At 37.6% G+C, this 17,713-nt stretch overlaps 1 protein-coding gene across 2 annotated transcripts in view; it reads right to left on the bottom strand.

Annotated features, from left to right (window-relative positions):
* The window catches only part of BMP2K (BMP2 inducible kinase), a 108,585-nt gene that overhangs the window by 74,165 nt on the left and 16,707 nt on the right, over positions 1-17,713 (bottom strand). For both annotated transcript variants that reach the window (XM_073340471.2, XM_073340472.2), the window contains exon 2: positions 1,484-1,602. In XM_073340471.2, the coding sequence (XP_073196572.2) occupies positions 1,484-1,602 (119 nt within the window). The remainder of the gene's footprint in view (positions 1-1,483; positions 1,603-17,713) is intronic.

Below are 17,713 nucleotides of genomic sequence, written 5' to 3'. Positions count from 1 at the left end.
AAACTGCCATGCTAACGCCTCTTCTCACTTTCTGGTGACATCATAAACAAGAAGCGGTCAGCATTATCTCCTGCAAATTGTAACCAAGTTTGTTTGTCTGAGCGATTGGCTGAAGTAGGACCGAGTGGACTTGTAGGCTCTCAAGTTTTACATTGTTTTATTTTTCAATGCAGTTATTTTTTGTACATAATTCTACATTTGAAAGTTCAACTTTCATGATAAACAGATTGCACTACAGTACTTGTATGAGGTGAATTGAAAAACACTATTTCTTTTGTTTTTTACAGTGCAAATATTAGTAATAAAAAAATATATCAAGTGAGCACTATATACTTTGTATTCTGTGTTGTAATTGAAATCAATATATTTGAAAATGTAGAAAACATCCAAAAATATTTAAATAAATGGTATACCACTCCTGTTTAATTGCACGATTAATGTTTTTAGATCGCTTGACAACCCCATTACAAGCATCATTTAGCCAGCAGAACCTTGATTGTCACATACAGTACTTTCAGAGCTTACAGTTAGAGTTCACAGATCTGGCAGAAAATTTTTTTTAGTTGTAAACAGAACACATCTGACACAGAAACAGACTAACTGTGGAAACCTACATTGCTATTTTTACCATCACTGTTACAGAATTATATTTTAGAACAGTTTTAATGTTACTTGTTACATGTAACACTTCAATTGTACGGGGAATTGTGATTTTGAGGTTTGGAAAGGAGGCGGTCAATGAGAGGATCTCTTTCACATGATTCACAAGGTAAAAAATTTAGAAGGATAAGGGATATGCTGTCTTACTGTTACTCTCTCTTTTTTTTTTTTTTTTGGGTAGTGTGCATATTCTCTTTTATACATGGAAGAGAGTTTGTCTTATAAGACTAGAGCAGTACATTTGCATGTTCTCAAACCTTTTAACTAGGAGTCAGAAGGTTGAAGAGCATGAACACATTAGCAATAGCTTTCAGGAAACAATAGCGTTCAGTGAAGAAATTCTAACATAGGCTATTGAGTACAAATAGAGATACTAATACTGAGATTGCTAAAAAATGAGTTTTAATACTGCAAGGTTGGGCCCTAAAGCATTTGCACATTGCCCCCGTGGCTTGTTGCATTAACACCAGCAAAGGTGCCTGCACTTGACCTTCACAAATCAGTCACTCCAGATATAATCCTGAATCAGAGATAAAGACTTTTACCCACCTCTTCATTCAGTATTATGTGTTTATATTTGCTGCATTTGTGGCTGCTGCTGAGATGCACTGAAATCATCTTTGAGAGAGAAGGGGTTCACAAGAGTTTCTCTCCAATTCTACTCCTTGACCAGCTAAGAGTAACTAAAGCACAATTCACACTCCATCTTCCAAAAGTAGAGGATATCTATATTCCTAATCTCACCCCTCTAGAAAAATAAAGCTGCAAAATTTCCATTCAAATCCATGCCTGCTGCATACCATCAAATAGTTGCTTTACTTACCATAATTGTTATTTCTCTTTTGCAAATGTTGAGGTCAGGCACGTTATTAACATACATTCGTTTCAATGCACAGCGTACTCCACCATGGGTACGCACCAGGAACACAGTGGAAAAGCCACCTGAGGAAAAAAATTACACAAAAGTTAGACCACTAGAATTTCCATTATTCCTTTAAAAATGTATCAAACCACGATAAAACATGATTTTTTAGAACACTTTTTTAATCAAGTACGAAATCACTGACACTTTGGTCCTCTTGTAATTGTACTTAATTGTTGGTTAACAATTTAAGGCAACTACAATATGTTATGCAGTGCTATTGCCTGAAAAATGTTTATTTCACATTAATGTTAGTTTGTCAACTCCTGCAGCTTGTAACTGTTGCCATTTGCAGATGACAATGAAACTTTTCTGAGAGGTTTAATCCAGGATGAACAGTGCCATGTTTTATATTTTTAGTTCTATACTTACAATTTTTAAGCTTGATATGGCAAATTCACCCCATCTTTCATCAAGTACACAACCTAAACTCAAGTTTAGGAAATTCTTTTGGCACCCTAGAAAGCTAGGGGGTAGGCAAAGTAGCTTGAGAACCGTAAAGATAAAGCCTTTAAAAAGGTCACAAACTTGAAAAAGATACTTGCTAATTGAATTTTGCACATAATGCAAGTGACAATTTAAACTTAATCTGCTTTTACTCTGTTGATCCCCTTGGCAACACATATGTACATATCCGAGAATGAAATTAAACTCTCCCTTCATCAGTCAAATCAGACCCCATCTAAAAGCAACACCATCAATACAAAATGCAAATTTCAGTTTCAAGTGTTACACACACTTGAGTCATCCTGTCAATTTTTGTCTATTTTTGTTTTTAGTTTTTCTCCTCACCTTGCTATGATAAGAATCATACAAATAATAGGTAAAAACAACTGTACAGGGAAAACAGTGAAACTGCATATGTACAAAATGCTTTCAAATACACTAAACCAACAAAAAACCCTTTTCCCTCTCTAATGTTCATTACAGTAATCTTCGGGGCTATTCGTAACAATAGTAGATTTGAAAACTATTCAAAAGTGTGATTTTCAAGTCTGTAGTGTCTTAAAGTCCACATCTTTCCCACACTTCTAGGCAAACTGTCTCAACTCAACAATCAGGGCTCTTCATAATTCACTACAATCTGATCATGAGTCTGAATACTCATCTCGGAATTATGACTCATCAATGCAGAAAATGAAAGGTTATAAAAAAAGGATGTAAATGCACAAATAAAAAATGAAATGCTTAACTACTATGACAACCATTTCTCCTATTCAAAAAGGCATAAAATTTTTAAATTACTGTAATATAATCCAGAAATTAATCCACCATTTAAGAGATATAATGGCTCTCTTGACAATTTGCACTGGAAAAAGGAGAGGGTGATCATATATGAAGACATCCTTAAAAACATTCTGGCAAATAGTTTTTAAAAGTTTTCTAGAAGTGTTAGTATGGGCCTCCCAAAAAACACAAGAGAAGGTATTTTGAGATACTGAAACTGTCATTGCAAATGTACGTCATGTAACATTTATGCTCTCTTTCACTATTTTACCTAAAAAATAGCAAATTAAGGGTGAAGCAATTTAAAATTGTTTAAATTCCTTAGGTGGGTGGTGTTTTGCGTAGGTTTTTTTTGTTTTTTTTTGTTTTTTTTTTAAGATAATCATGATTTAAATCCAGTTGAGACTTTGTAAAATGCATTTGAAAATGTGTACTATAATGAAATAACACATGGTGGTTTATTAAAATGCCTGAGAGTCTCTTACTTGATTTTTACAAAACTGTTATAGACAAAAACAAAATACTGAAAGTTAAGACTTTGATCCTGCAAGCACTTAAGCAGAGAGGTAATTTGTCACATAAGCAGTCCCACTGACTTTAATAGGACTACTCAAATGCTTGAAAGCAAAGCATGTGCACATATGCATTTGTAGCCTAGGAGTTGAAAATTTTATTTATTAAGAAATTTTCACTTAGAGGCAAAACATCCATCATTTCAAACCAAATTGCTTCACTGTTAAAAGTTATTTAAGAATGAAAACCATCAACACTGTTTTGCTGGCTAGAGGCTGCCTAGACTTTTGTAGCTATATTAAAAAAAGCATGAAACAGAAAAGCTTCTTAGGATAGTTTGAACAAAGAAACTCCTTTTTACATTTAGAAAAGAGAAGGGGAGAAAGTTACTCTCCTGAAAAACAAGGCATTTGTCCTTTAACGTACAAAGAGAAGTATCTTCAGGAAGTACCTAGTTAAGGTGTTTACACTTTTCGGTAGGCCTCTTGAGCAAATCATCTTTGAGCACTACTAAGAAAAGGAGTACTTGTGGCACCTTAGAGACTAACCAATTTATTTGAGCATAAGCTTTCGTGAGCTACAACTCACATGGTATGCATCCGATGAAGTGAGCTGTAGCTCACGAAAGCTTATGCTCAAATAAATTCGTTAGTCGCTAAGGTGCCACAAGTACTCCTTTTCTTTTTGCGAATACAGACTCACACGGCTGTTACTCTGAAATTTGAGCACTACTATTAGTCTAATTTTGAAGGCAAGTCATAATGAATGTTTAGATTATGGTTGTGAACTGCCAAAATGGCAGCAGTGGGAAAAGACTGTAGCCCCACAAGCCCTTCTGCTTCCCATTACCTATAAACAACAGTGCTGAGAAGAGAGACTGAGGAAGGCTAAGTTTGGGAGCCCACCACCAACCCATCAGACTTGGGCTCGTTGGAATCTTACCTGCTCTTAGGAGCCTCAAATGCTAGGCATGAGCATTAATAGGTTACTTTTGACATTTTTGGTGGCAGTGATAGCCCTGACCAGACTGTTTTAGTGAAAGCCTATTTTAGCTTTGCAGGGAGCCTGCAATAGCAGCTTTGAGATGTGTGAACATTGATCTCAGTTGGGAGTTAGCTCAGATGCCCAGTAATTTAAATGTCAACTTCGTTAACTACCTTTCTGCTGATCAAAGCATGTTAGAAAAAAAAAAAGGAGGAATCACGTCTACAAGTGTTAATTTTGTAGATTGCCTGCAAGGAGTGGGAGAAGGGGAAGGGGAGCCTCAAAATCCCATACCTCCAAGGGGCTCCTTTTTCCCTCTGCATCTATGAGAAAGGCAACACAGCTTCTTCCCACTTCACTGGGACCCGATCTGCAGTAGGAACTCAAAGGTCCCCTCACTGCCAGTACAGTTTACAGCAGCTGCACTACTCACAGCCTCTCTATTACCACGTTCTCTAACCCCAGTCCCTCCAGCCCTGAAGATGCATGGAGTTGGCAAGATTCTCAGAGCTGAACTGTTCTGAGGAATGCCTCTGAAGCATACACACGTACTTCAAGAGTGTCCCTCAGTTATAGCCAACCCTATCATTCTCCTGAAACTTATCTCAAACACAGAGACCCAAAGGAGATAGGATGCCCTGTTTGTAGTCTTCCATCTGAAATGCCAAGGACTCAGAGCTTCTGAGTCTTCTGTTGTTACGTGGATTAGACTATGTATTGTGAAAGCATACAAGACATCAGAGATTCTGATTCCAGAAGGAATCAGGGTACATTATACATGATCCCTGGTGACCTTATGGGCAGAAAGAGCTAGTGCATCCATAGCAGAAATTTGTAAGATAGCCTCCTGGTCAAATGCTACCACTTTCATCAAGCACCACAAGGTGGACTTCCTGTCCTCTGCAGAGGCATCCTTTGGCAGGAAGGTGCTGCAGGTTGTGACTTGGAAATGATTTTTCCTTTGAGTAAGTATTATTGTGACCGGGGTCCCAGCTGAGGTCACTCAATTAGGGTGAACTGCAAAGAATGGGGCAGGTAATCCCCAAAGCTGGTGGATATTTTCAATACTTAGATTTACCAAGCCAGCATAAAACAGATTCTTTGTTACCTCACTGGTTGCCCAGAAGTCAACACCACAGTTCCCTTGAAAAAAGAAAAGGAGGACTTGTGGCACCTTAGAGACTAACCAATTTATTAGAGCATAAGCTTTCGTGAGCTACAGCTCACTTCCTCAGATGCATATCGTGGAAACTGCAGCAGGCTTTATATATACACAGAGAATATGAAACAATACCCATTCCCACCCCACTGTCCTGCTGGTAATAGCTTATCTAAAGTGATCATCAGGTGGGCCATTTCCAGCACAAATCCAGGTTTTCTCACCCTCCACCCCCCCACACAAATTCACTCTCCTGCTGGTGATAGCCCATCCAAAGTGACAACTCTTTACACAATGTGCATGACAATCAAGCTGGGCTATTTCCTGCACAAATCCAGGTTTTGAAGTAACCCAGCCTCAGGCCTCCATCCAGATACCCAAGTCAAATATGATGAAGATTTCTGAAAATCTTATTTCATCATATAAAAGACAAGGTTCTACCAATCCCAAAGGATCGGACACATTACCTCCCAGGTTAATGAATATTTCAGATCTTACCCAAATACATGCATACAGCCAATTCTTAACAACTGAACTAAAATTTATTTAAAAAGGAAAGAGTATGGCTAAAAGATCAACATACATACAGACAATTCTTAAGGTTCAGATACATAGCAGAGACACTAAGCTTTATAGTTGCAAAGAGTTCCTTTAGAATTTAGTTAATAGGATGTAGTCCAATGTCCAATATCACCTTCAGGGAGTACCAGCATAACTGGGATCTCAATCTGACAACTCAAACTTCCCCTGTTGAAACTTAAGCGGACCTGAGATAAACAGGATTGGGGCCCAAGGATCTTCCATACAATTTCAGGCCTTCTTTGATAAATTGGAGTCCCTCAGGGAACAATAGGCCCTCATTTCCTAAGCATCCTTGTTAATTATTCACACAGATTAACATAAGGCCAATGGCCTGTTTCTCCACCATTTACAGATGATTTGCTGTACATTTCAAAGAGATGAATACAGAGATATCCTGTGTTTTCAATTCATTTAAATGCTAGGATGTTCTTTTGATCTTTGAATTAACAGAATACAGCATAGACAGGGACTGTTGATTACACTTTTGACCTCTACCCATATACAAAACACAAACATTATCTCACCATCTGTCTTTAAGAGTTGAATTTTAGTAATTTATTCTGCAGGATGTCAGGTTTCAGAGTAACAGCCGTGTTAGTCTGTATTCGCAAAAAAGAAAAGGAGTACTTGTGGCACCTTAGAGACTAACCAATTTATTTGACCATGAGCTTTCGTGAGCTACAGCTCACTTCATCAGATGCATGCCGTGGAAACTGCATGCATCTGATGAAGTGAGCTGTAGCTCACAAAAGCTCATGCTCAAATAAATTGGTTAGTCTCTAAGGTGCCACAAGTACTCCTTTTCTTTTCTGCAGGATGTTTAACTCTTTCTGGCCACGCAACACAATCAAGCACAACAAGGTGAACTTCCTGTCCTCTGCAGCGGCATCCATTGGCAGGAATGTGTTGCAGGTTGTGACTTGGAAATGATTTTACCCCTTGAGTAAATATTATAGACGGGGAGGGATACCATTTTCTTTTTTTGACGTTTTCCTATAATTCTCAGAGCCCCTCTGACACATACAGTTGTGGCACTTCTCTTCAGTGGGATACTGTGGCCTTAGACAGATTGAAGGTAGAACCACTTCTTTGGAAGCAATGAAAGAAGAGTTCACCTTCATGACAAACGATTCTGCAGTTCTGAGCACCACCTCATCCTCGTGGGGTCCTTAGGCTAGAACTCCCCTTCTGAGGGGATAACCATATTTTTAGCCAGGGACGCTATGGCAGCAACAATCTTCAATATCTCTGTAATTGCAATTTTTGGTTCCTGGATCTTACAGAACTTAAGATCATGTTTAATATGTCCTTCTCTGACTTATCCCATTCATCTCTTATTACTTCCTCGAAAGAGGAGTGTAGAAGAATTGCAACCACAGGGGAAGATGGTGTGTGTGGGGGGGGGGGGGAGGGGAGGTGTTCAAAGGCTTACTCTTGGGATTTTGTTCAGACTGAATCTGAATCACAGATTCAACCTTGTTAAACATGGCCTCAAATTTCTCAAGTGGAAAAAACCTTTGCTGAGTCTTTCCCCAATCCTGATCGGAGTCACAGCCCAGCAATTCACCATCCTCTGTGGAAGAGGGCAAGGAAGGAGAAGTCAAAGGACTCATAACTCCTAGATCTTTTACACTTTCTTCCCCTATTTTACTTGGATTTTTTAGCTTCTTTAGCTCGCTTACAGATCATACAAGCTCTCTAGTGGCTTTGATAAGGCCTATTGGAGCTAGCCATACTGAGAGCCTTAAGTGCTTTTGTGAGATCTCTGAGTCCTTGTCTACTGGGACCCATCCAAAAGATACTTTTATGAAGCTTTGAGAATCCAGATATTACAAGTTTTCATTCACGTGCTATATATTTCCACATCTTTTAGTCCAGGGATTATCAAATATATTTCTAAATTACAATTTGTTTGATTAGATTAAGTTACATTTTCCTCCTCTCCACAAGAACACATGCAAAGTAAAATTCCATGGAAGTCTGAAGTAGACCTTTCACCTGCTAAGGCTTAAAACTTTTTTTTTCGTCTTAAATGGGCCAGCCACCAGTAGCAATTTAAATACAAATATGCAAGTAACTGTAGTAGGTAATTTAAACATAAGAACAACCATACTGAGTCCGACCAAAGGTCCATCTAGCCCAGTATCCTATCTTCCCACAGTGGCCAATGCCAGGTGCCCCAGAGGAAATTAACAGAACAGGTAATCATCAAGTGATCCATCTCCTGTCACCCATTCCCAGCTTCTAGCAAATAGAGGCTGCCCATCCTGGCTAATAGCCACTGATTGACCTATCCTCCATGAATTTATCTAGGTTTGGTTTTTTTTAAACCCTCTTATAGTCTTGGCCTTCACAACATCCTCTTGCAAGGAGTTCCACATGTTGACTGTGCATTGTTTGTTTTAAACCTGTAGCCTATTAATTTCATTTGGTGGCCCCTAGTTAAAGCCTATGAGATAAATAATACCAGTACCACCAATGGGCCAGAGCCAAAACATTCTACATTGGCATGATCTATTTATCAGTGCTGTTAAATACAAAATAAGTTCCATGGTACAACATGTTCTCTACCTGGATAGAATAGTACACCTAGGCACTGGAGGGGGAAGAGATTTTTCTACAGACAGCTTTTAGTATGGCCAACAAGAGCTGTGTAATTTGAATATATTCACAGGAAGCTAAACTACTACTGAAAATAAAGTAATGTTTGGTACACCTACTCCTGCTTGGGAAAATCCATTTTTAAGAAGTCTCAAATTCAGAAAAAAAATACATTAGCCATGCTACTTGTGACAGACCCTTTACTATGCACCTTCACCCATATGCAACAGACTCAGGAAGTAACAGTTATGAACTAAGGGTAAAATTCTCAAAAGCATTTAATTCACTTAGTGCCCATTAGGCACTTGTGAAAATTTTACCCAAAGTCTTTGATTGGGCTTACATCCATGGTGACAGGATGAATTTTCAAAGCAATTACAGTCACATTCATGAATCTTATATATAAGAATATTAAGAAATATAATATTTTTCAGATAAATTAATTCCTGCATTTTATTCCACTTTATTTATTGTTTTATGAAACTAGTATTTAAAACCTTCCTTCTTCTCTGACCCAACACACCAATATTTTCAAATCTGTACCCATTTGTTGGACATTAACATTTCACAAATTTATCTCTGGCTCTTTTTTTTTTAGACGAATACCCACTCATTTCCATTTGCTATCTCCCCTTATCTATTTGTTTCAAGCTTATTAAAAATACCTCTGTTTCTATGAGCTAGGAATACATGACAAGATTTTCAAAAATTTAGGTGCCCAACCTGACAACTTAAGGAGACCCTGATTTTCAAAAAGTGCTGCACACCAACTCCTGAAAATCAAGCACTTTTTAAATTGTCTCCTGTTAAGTATAATAAAAAGTTGAAGTATCCCAAATTACCATTCACTTTAAGGTAGAGCTTGGCTAGACCAATTAAAGCACGCTCTTCTAAAGCACATTTGACATCATAACCAAACCTGCAGCATTGTGTCATGTAAATTCAAAGTGTGTATCACACAGACCTATGCCACTGTACGCTACCAAAATGTTTCAGTGACATTTAGTGAGGCAAATCAGCACCAGTATTTTGCTCCTTCCTTATGGATTACATATAAGAAACTTCTGTACTTCTATTTTTGATTTGCCTACCCATGACCAGCAGCAACATATCAATATAAGCTTACATGCACAGTACCCCAAGAAAGTGAGAAAAGGTTAAATCCAAGTAAGTTTGCAATGATGCTTACAATTGATACACATCCATGAATTTTTATAATGTCCCACAATTGTACAGTTCAAGAATTTAACTATCAAGCTTCATCAGGATTTTTCCACATGATATCAAGAACTACCCTGAACAGTAGAAAGTTCAGTCATTTTATATCGATTTTAAATTTAATTAAAGTTACAAGAATTGCAAACCTTTGAAAAGACTATATTGTTAATTCAGCATCTACCATTCCAAAGAAAAGATTAAAAATAGAATTTTGCATCCTTCTCAACTAGGATAAATTAAGGGCCTCTAAGAGACATAATCAACACGTTTTTATAAACTTTCCCAAACAATTCATTTCTGAAGCAGAATGTCTAAAAGTATGAATACTGGAACCAAAAATAAAAGTTTGGACTGAGGTCTATCAACCTTAACTATAGCACTGCTTTCACTAGCTGCCTTTTTTCTATTAATTAAAAGCAAGATCCAAATTTCTCTAACATTACAAATAATTCATGGACTCCATTGTTTAAGGCACTAAAATACTTTGGTTCTTTTAACAAGGAAGTGTGGTAATGAAGTACCATAATTAGTAATGCAAGGTTAACAGATTGCTTTCACTGCCAGTAATATCCCAGCTGAGTATGCAGATTCAAATGATAACCCATTTTCACCTATACATTTTATCCAAGAGAGACTTGTCACTACAAGAATTAATCTGAACAGTCTTAGAAATGAGTTAATATAAAAGTCAATCAAGTTTATGCTTGGTCATAAATCACAATCATTTTGGCTTCAACTTTTTTTTTTTATAATAAAGAGTCAGCTTTTAAGCTCTTTATAACTGGGTGCTATGAAACTGAATTCATAAGAAGATATCAAGATTTATTTGTAATTAAACATAATATCAATTATGCATTTTGGGGCTAGAAGTACTGTAGTGTTCTGCAACACATCTGCAGCCATCCTCTCACAAAGGGGAAACATACTGATTGAAAGCAGGGCTTAATCTTGAATTTTAGAGACATTAATCTGGCCTGCCCCCAATCTGGTTAGAGACAGAGTAGTCACTTCAATATTACATGGACGCCCTGGAGAAAGCAACCTTTCAAATCTAGACCAACATATTGTACAAAACATCCTTAAACATTTTGCTCCTGACATGTCTGTTACAAAAACACAAACTGCTCTTAAAATGCTGGAACCTGAATCCCTGCATTAAATCTTCCCAAAATGGGAACACCAGACTACATCTCCAAATTATGCAAAAGAAAGACTTGATGTGGGTTTACATTAAGGATGAGTAGTTTGATCACCTGTCTGAATATTTTATACATCTCATCCCTTACTACACCAATGCACTTCAATCTGCAGTGTTTCCTTTATATTCCAACATGATGTTGATTTAAAGATGCAGTCAAATAAAATGCAACAGCGCCTTCTTTGATGTTGAACTTAACGTTATATTCATACACAACAATGAGAAAATTTAAAGTTATGGTTAGTAGTCATATACAAAAATTTTGAAATGTAGATTTGGAATATACAAAAAGAAACTTCTCAATTAATTCTTTATAAAAAAGGACTCACTCAAACAAGACTTCCTATAACTGAATTTCTTATCCAACAAATACAAAGGTCATGTGTACAGGACAGGAAAAATTCATGTTTCAGTTTAATCTCATTTACACTAACTGTTGGTGTTACTTGTGATGCCATTAGATAAATTCGAACATGATTAAACTGACTAAGAGGGAAAGCTAGAAGTGCCTCCACTAATTTCCAATGAGAGGTCTTCAAATAAAAATCCATCATTGGTTACCAACGTCATAACTACACACTATGAACTGGATGTCAAAAGAAACTGCATAAGCCATCTAATTCAAAAGCTTCTCATCACACTCTACCTCGTTATTTTTAGGTAAAACGTACAGCAATTTTGTAGTAACCCAATTTCCAAAGATCTGCAGACAATGAAAGCGTAAGGAAATTATGCAAGACCTATCAGGATATCTCAGACACTAATGTTTTCAAAATGAGGGTAACTGATCCTTCTCTCAGTCTCTTATTCACAGAAACTGTCTTAACAGCTTTTTCATTTCCTTTTATTTTAAAAAGATTATGCTATTACTGATCGGTTAGAAGGATGAATATTCCCCCCCCATGGGCAATTAAGCACATCTTTTAGTCAACAGATAAAGTCGTGCAAGTGCAAGCTCACCCCTCAGATTCCCTCCACTCAGTTAAGTGCAACAATCACCAACTTCTAATTGCATCATTTAATAGTGCTGTGTTATTAGAATATCTGACCGGCCTAAGCTAGTTCTTCTGTAAAAAACCAAAGAGCTCTTAAGTAAGTTCAAGAAACATTCAGTTTCAGATGCCAGCAAACATGTGATAGTTACAGAAGAGTTTAAAAACAAATTAAGGTTTTTCTCCAAAGATACAAACATTAGTCATTGACATGTCCCATTCTAAGGAATATACTTCTAGTTCTGCCTTGTGAATTTCTATTTGCTGTTTTATTAACTGGAGAGATGTCTTTTCTATTAAAGATTATATTTTTAAACAAAGATTTTATCTAGTCCAGAAGAGTTAGTGATAGAAACAAGAATTTATTCTGACTTTAACTAGTCTAATGTCAAGTCTCATACGTATTCAGGGCTCAAACCTTGGAATGGATCTAACTATAACGCAACCATAACTTGTGCAGAGAAGCAGTAGCATACTGGATCACCTTGAGGCTTTGGCCACCTATACTGTCTCCCCTCTTTTAAGAGCCTTGCCATTAGGACTGTTCTCTTCTCACAGTATTTGCTGCAAAACCTGGTAGGCTGCTGTAACAGATAATGCAATCCCATGTGATATCTCTGGGGCCCATATTTTATTAAATGTATGTATCACTGTGGTCCAAGGATTGTATGCGAACGCCAGGGAGCAGGGTTGCCACAATTCCTCCAGGAACCAAAAACAGTGGGGGCATGAAGGTAAATCACTTAGGTTTTGAACATCGCTAAGCAGGTACCACCCAGTGGGGAAGCTTGCATACAGTGGTTCAAAGTGGGTTTTCTAGAGACCAACAGACAAAGAAAGGGCGTAAGAAGGCTGTGCTTAAACTGACTCAGAGCAGGTCTACACTTAAAAGCAGCAGTGGCACAACTGCAATGGTGCAGCTCAGCTGCTGTAGCACTTTGATTTTGCACACCCCTGAGCGACACAGTTATACGGATATATAGTGTAGACCTGGCCTTTCTGATCTAGCAAGCAGACAAGATCTTCTGTCCAAGGGGACCCTGAAGTCCTACAGGAGGGTTGGGAAGTCTTTCAATGGATGACTCTGGGTATATTTAGTGTGCATTTAAATCTGTTTTCTTTGTAATGCTCTTTGCTTGATTAGAAAGAGCTATGCAGTAACTTGAAACCGGTAGCAACATAGCCCTCAGCGAAAGCAAAGCACATGCACAGAACCTTTAGGAAACTGGCTTCCTGGGACTATCACAGTGAAAAGGAGCTGTGAGGTCTTAAAACCCCACTCACAAGACAGAGATACTAGATGAGTTACTTCAGTACTGCTTGGAAGGATTGCATATCTGATGTCAAGTGAGACAGACCAGGGTACAGAAGAGATCGAAAGCAGCTTTGGAGGCCACTGGTGAGACCAGGAGGGAATCTAATACATCTATGTTGATGTGAACTAGATACCTTTTAGTCTGCGCCAGAATCATCCACACAGGGCAGTTAGAGCACAACATTTTGGTGCACTCTGCAATTCACAGTCCCATCGCCTGCACTGCGACAGTGCAGACATAGCCTTAGATTCTCTCCTCTCTGTGGGCTACTATCATGTCAAGCATCATGAACACACTAGGAGTAGTAGCCATATCAAAGAGGCAAAGGAAATGTGCTGGAAGTACCGTTATCCCAAGGTAAAATACAGGTTTCCCCCATGGGATCAATAAATAAGGATTTATAGGAAGTAGCCTTCAGAGCTATAGAAAGTAGGGAAGGCCTCTAAATTTATGGCTGCCGAAGTGTATTTGAGAGTCCCTATGCTGGATTTGAACTTTTCTGGGAACTTACAGAATACACCAAATCAGACACTGCTCTGTAACGAGGAATAGAATAGAAGAGAGGCTCTGACTATCACCCTTCTCCACAGCAGATAATGGATAGCTTCAAGCCTATTGTGATTCTTCCTGAGGCTGAATTATGACAGGATGACTCTACATCCCGGGACCTTTTCTAAGGCATATCCCCTTAAGGGAAGTCTCCCAAAGCTCACTCATCCAATATGGAAACTGAACAATACTCCGCACACTGGGAGAAAAGTCAGATCGCAGACAAGGGGATTTCAGTCCAGATTAAGCCAACACAGAGTCCTGCAGACTTCTTGAAAGACAGGTCTATTTTCCCCTCAAGCAGCTGTTCTCTCCCAGTGTATTTTCCTGATTGAACCCCAAGAGGACTATTTGGACTGGTATAAGGCTTGTATTTTTTCCTATATTGTCTGGCAAGGATAAGTGACTTTCTACCATCTTGTATACCTGCTCCCTAATCATTTACCACCTGAATATCCTGAAGCTGCCATCATGGCATGGAAACAAAGTGTCCAGCTACAGCAAAATGGCAAATTCTGTGGCATCTTGGAAACGTACCACTTTCCACAGCCACAGAAGAGAGAAGCCCACAGGCCCCTTACTGAAATAAATGGGGCAAGTTGATACCTTTCAGAGCTACTGTTTCAGACTGAATGCAGAATAAAGCAGATATCACTACATCTGTTTATCTTTGAAATGATAAAGGCTATCCATAAATTTTTTTAAAGGAAACTCTGAAAAAAATGACTTTCCTTTGGATCGTTCAGGTGCAAGGAACAAAACTGAACACAGTCCCAATCCCATATGTGAGTGCTGTTACATCTGAACCAATTGAGGGAGCTATGTATAGACTGAAACTTGCTTACAACAGCAAAATGGCTGGATCCACCATGTATAGGACAGCAGGTAAAAGCAAAGAAATTGCTGTCTCCTACTATTTAAGCACTGGTGGATAATAATACGTAAATCTGGAAGTTCTGAAAAACTAAAATACCATGAAAAGAATAATGAATTTTAGGATCCTGACTAAGTCAAAGTACTGGCAGAATAGAGTTAAATATAGTTTGGCCATACGTGGGATAAACAAAATTTTAGAAAACACATTAACTAATCTGCTATTAAAACTGTATCTTAGAAGCATTTTATTGTATATTATATAGTTTGCAAATTTCAGCAGGGTTGTGGGTCGTTTGTAATTAATTTTACTTCTAAATTCCATGCTGTGGAGTTTGAAGCTTTTTAACAAAGCTTACCAAACACACATGCCCCATTAGGTAAATCTCAGCTGGAGATAACCAGTAGCTGAATTAACAAGTAAGGTCAAGTCCCCACTTGACTAGAAAGTCTTTGTGTAATTAGAAAATCAGTTCCCATGGAAATGTGATTTGTAGAACAAAGCAGATAAAAAAAATCAGATTTTAATTTAAATATTTTATTTAAATCAGATTTATTTTAAATTCTTTTTTTTTAAATAAACAAACCTGTTTTAATTTAAATTTGGAATTGTGACAACCTATATTAAGGATTAAACTAATAGTAATCTATCAAAATCATTTAAATAAAAGTACTAGTGGCACCTTAGAGACTAACCAATTTATCTGAGCATAAGCTTTCGTGAGCTACAACTCACTTCATCCGAAGTGAGTTGTAGCTCACGAAAGCTTATGCTCAAATAAATTGGTTAGTCTCTAAGGTGCCACTAGTACTCCTTTTCTTTTTGCAAATACAGACTAACACGGCTGCCACTCTGAAACCTACCATTCAAATAAAAAATATTCAAGCAGGACATGCTGGCTACAAAAAAGTTTTAAAGAAAATCAAACCAATGAATGGTAGAAATTTGGAGCCAGAGTTTGCTGAAGTGCTAAACCAGCTTTTGACAGCAACAGCTTCTTCTGCAGATGAAGAAAGATTATTTTCTTCATTTAAATTTATTCAAAGTTAAAGTGGAAGTTGAAAAAGCAGGAAAGCTTGTTTTCCCTTTTCCAATCTATAAATATAAACAAGATCCGAGAGGACGAGAGCTACCTGTTCGAAAGTCTTAAAGTCTTCCTTTTGTTTAATAAAACAGTTTTAATTGCAAAACATGTTTTTATCAAAACTTACATAAGAAAAAAGATCCAGCACATTTACAGTAGTTTTACTTAATAAAAATATTTTAAAAGGCAGCTTGTGTGAATTTTAGCCGAATTCCACTTTCAATCCAAATGCAGCTCAATACAAAACATAAGTAAAAAAATAGTCTAGTAAATAAGAAATGAATCATTCACAACTTTCCAACATAAGTAAAAATTAATCCAAATAAAGCTATGTTTAGCTTTAAAAAAATGTGTAGATATAGCTTATCCTCCTGGTTAGCAAAAAGTAACACACTAAATTTGGTAAGTCTATATTTAGCTGCAAACCAACATGTTTTAATGATTACCAGTAAAAATTACAAATGCAAGATAAGATTAAATTGATGATTTAAATCAAGGTTTCCTGCTTGCCGATTGTAATCATGATTAAAATCATTTTAAATCAATCCACTCTGTACTACAGAATTGACCATTTTGTCCATTACCAGTATGTGTCTTCTGATACCACAAATCCATCAATCCAGAGTCAACATTCAATTAGTCCTTGCTATCAATCTTTCCAGAAGTAGAAGTGAGCTGTAGCTCACGAAAGCTCATGCTCAAATAAATTGGTTAGTCTCTAAGGTGCCACAAGTACTCCTTTTCTTTTTACAACTAATTTGGAGACACCACAGTGTCCTCACATCTGCAGTAGATGCCAGTGTTTCCCAGGACAACTTCTCAAACTAGATTGCATAAGGTATCCAGCTGAAGTCTCAGAAGGAGTGGTCTCAGCCTTGTAATACTTGTTTCCGCATACATCATGATACAAGGCCAGCTGACCACGTCCTGTGGAATGCAGGCTTCTGCATATCAGGTAGATTTGGAAGGATCACAGTGGCTCAACCTTTTTGTTGAATACTTCTAATAGGAATGTCAAGTTCATAAAACAAATTTCACCACATTACTTTTTTTCAGATAGGATGAGAGACTCTAGATACAAACTGTCTTGTCGAAGGTATCAGAATCTCAAACAGTCATGGTTTTTAGTCCCAAAGGAAATTAATCCATCTGGATTAGGGGGGAGAGACCCTGGTCACAGACCTCTGGATGTACAGGAAAAATTTGTTTGGCCAATTTTTGTCCATCCAGTATTATGTGAGTGAAAAAACAGTTATAGATTGGCCAATCTGCAGACTCAAGAAATTACAGAAAACAAATCATGTAAAAGGAATCTTACGGTTGCAAAGTTAAGCACTCAAAAGACAGGAAGTTAAAAAATTAAAGTTTCATGTACAACCTTAACTTAGCCTCACTACACATATACATTACGGTATTCTCTTCAAGTTCTCATTCTATATCAGCACAGTAACTAAGGGCTTGTACTCACTACCACTTATGTCGGTATAATTTACTATGCTCAGAGTTGTGAATAAGCCACCACTCACCAAGTGATATAAGTTACATTGACCTAAGCGCCAGTGTGGACAGTGCAAAAACATGACTATCACTGCTCGCTCCCAAGCAGCTGCACAGTGTAACTTATTACAATCTCTTCCATTCCACCTATATTTCGAAGGTGATTGGTCAGTTTCACCACTGATCCCTGATCTTGTAATCATCACACTGCTGCTCCTAAAAGTTATGAAGAGTAGCGATGTGGGGTGATTGAGACCAAGGGCAGAGGTGGACCAAAAACCAGCATGGCAAAATCTCAGATACTTAACAAGAGACTAATAGGGGACAGTACTGAACC

This window comes from Lepidochelys kempii, chromosome 4, assembly GCF_965140285.1.
Source record: "Lepidochelys kempii isolate rLepKem1 chromosome 4, rLepKem1.hap1, whole genome shotgun sequence".
NCBI classification, from domain to species: Eukaryota; Metazoa; Chordata; order Testudines; family Cheloniidae; genus Lepidochelys; species Lepidochelys kempii.
The sequence above is the reverse complement of the archived record's forward strand: the minus strand, read 5'-3'. Positions and strand labels throughout refer to the sequence as shown.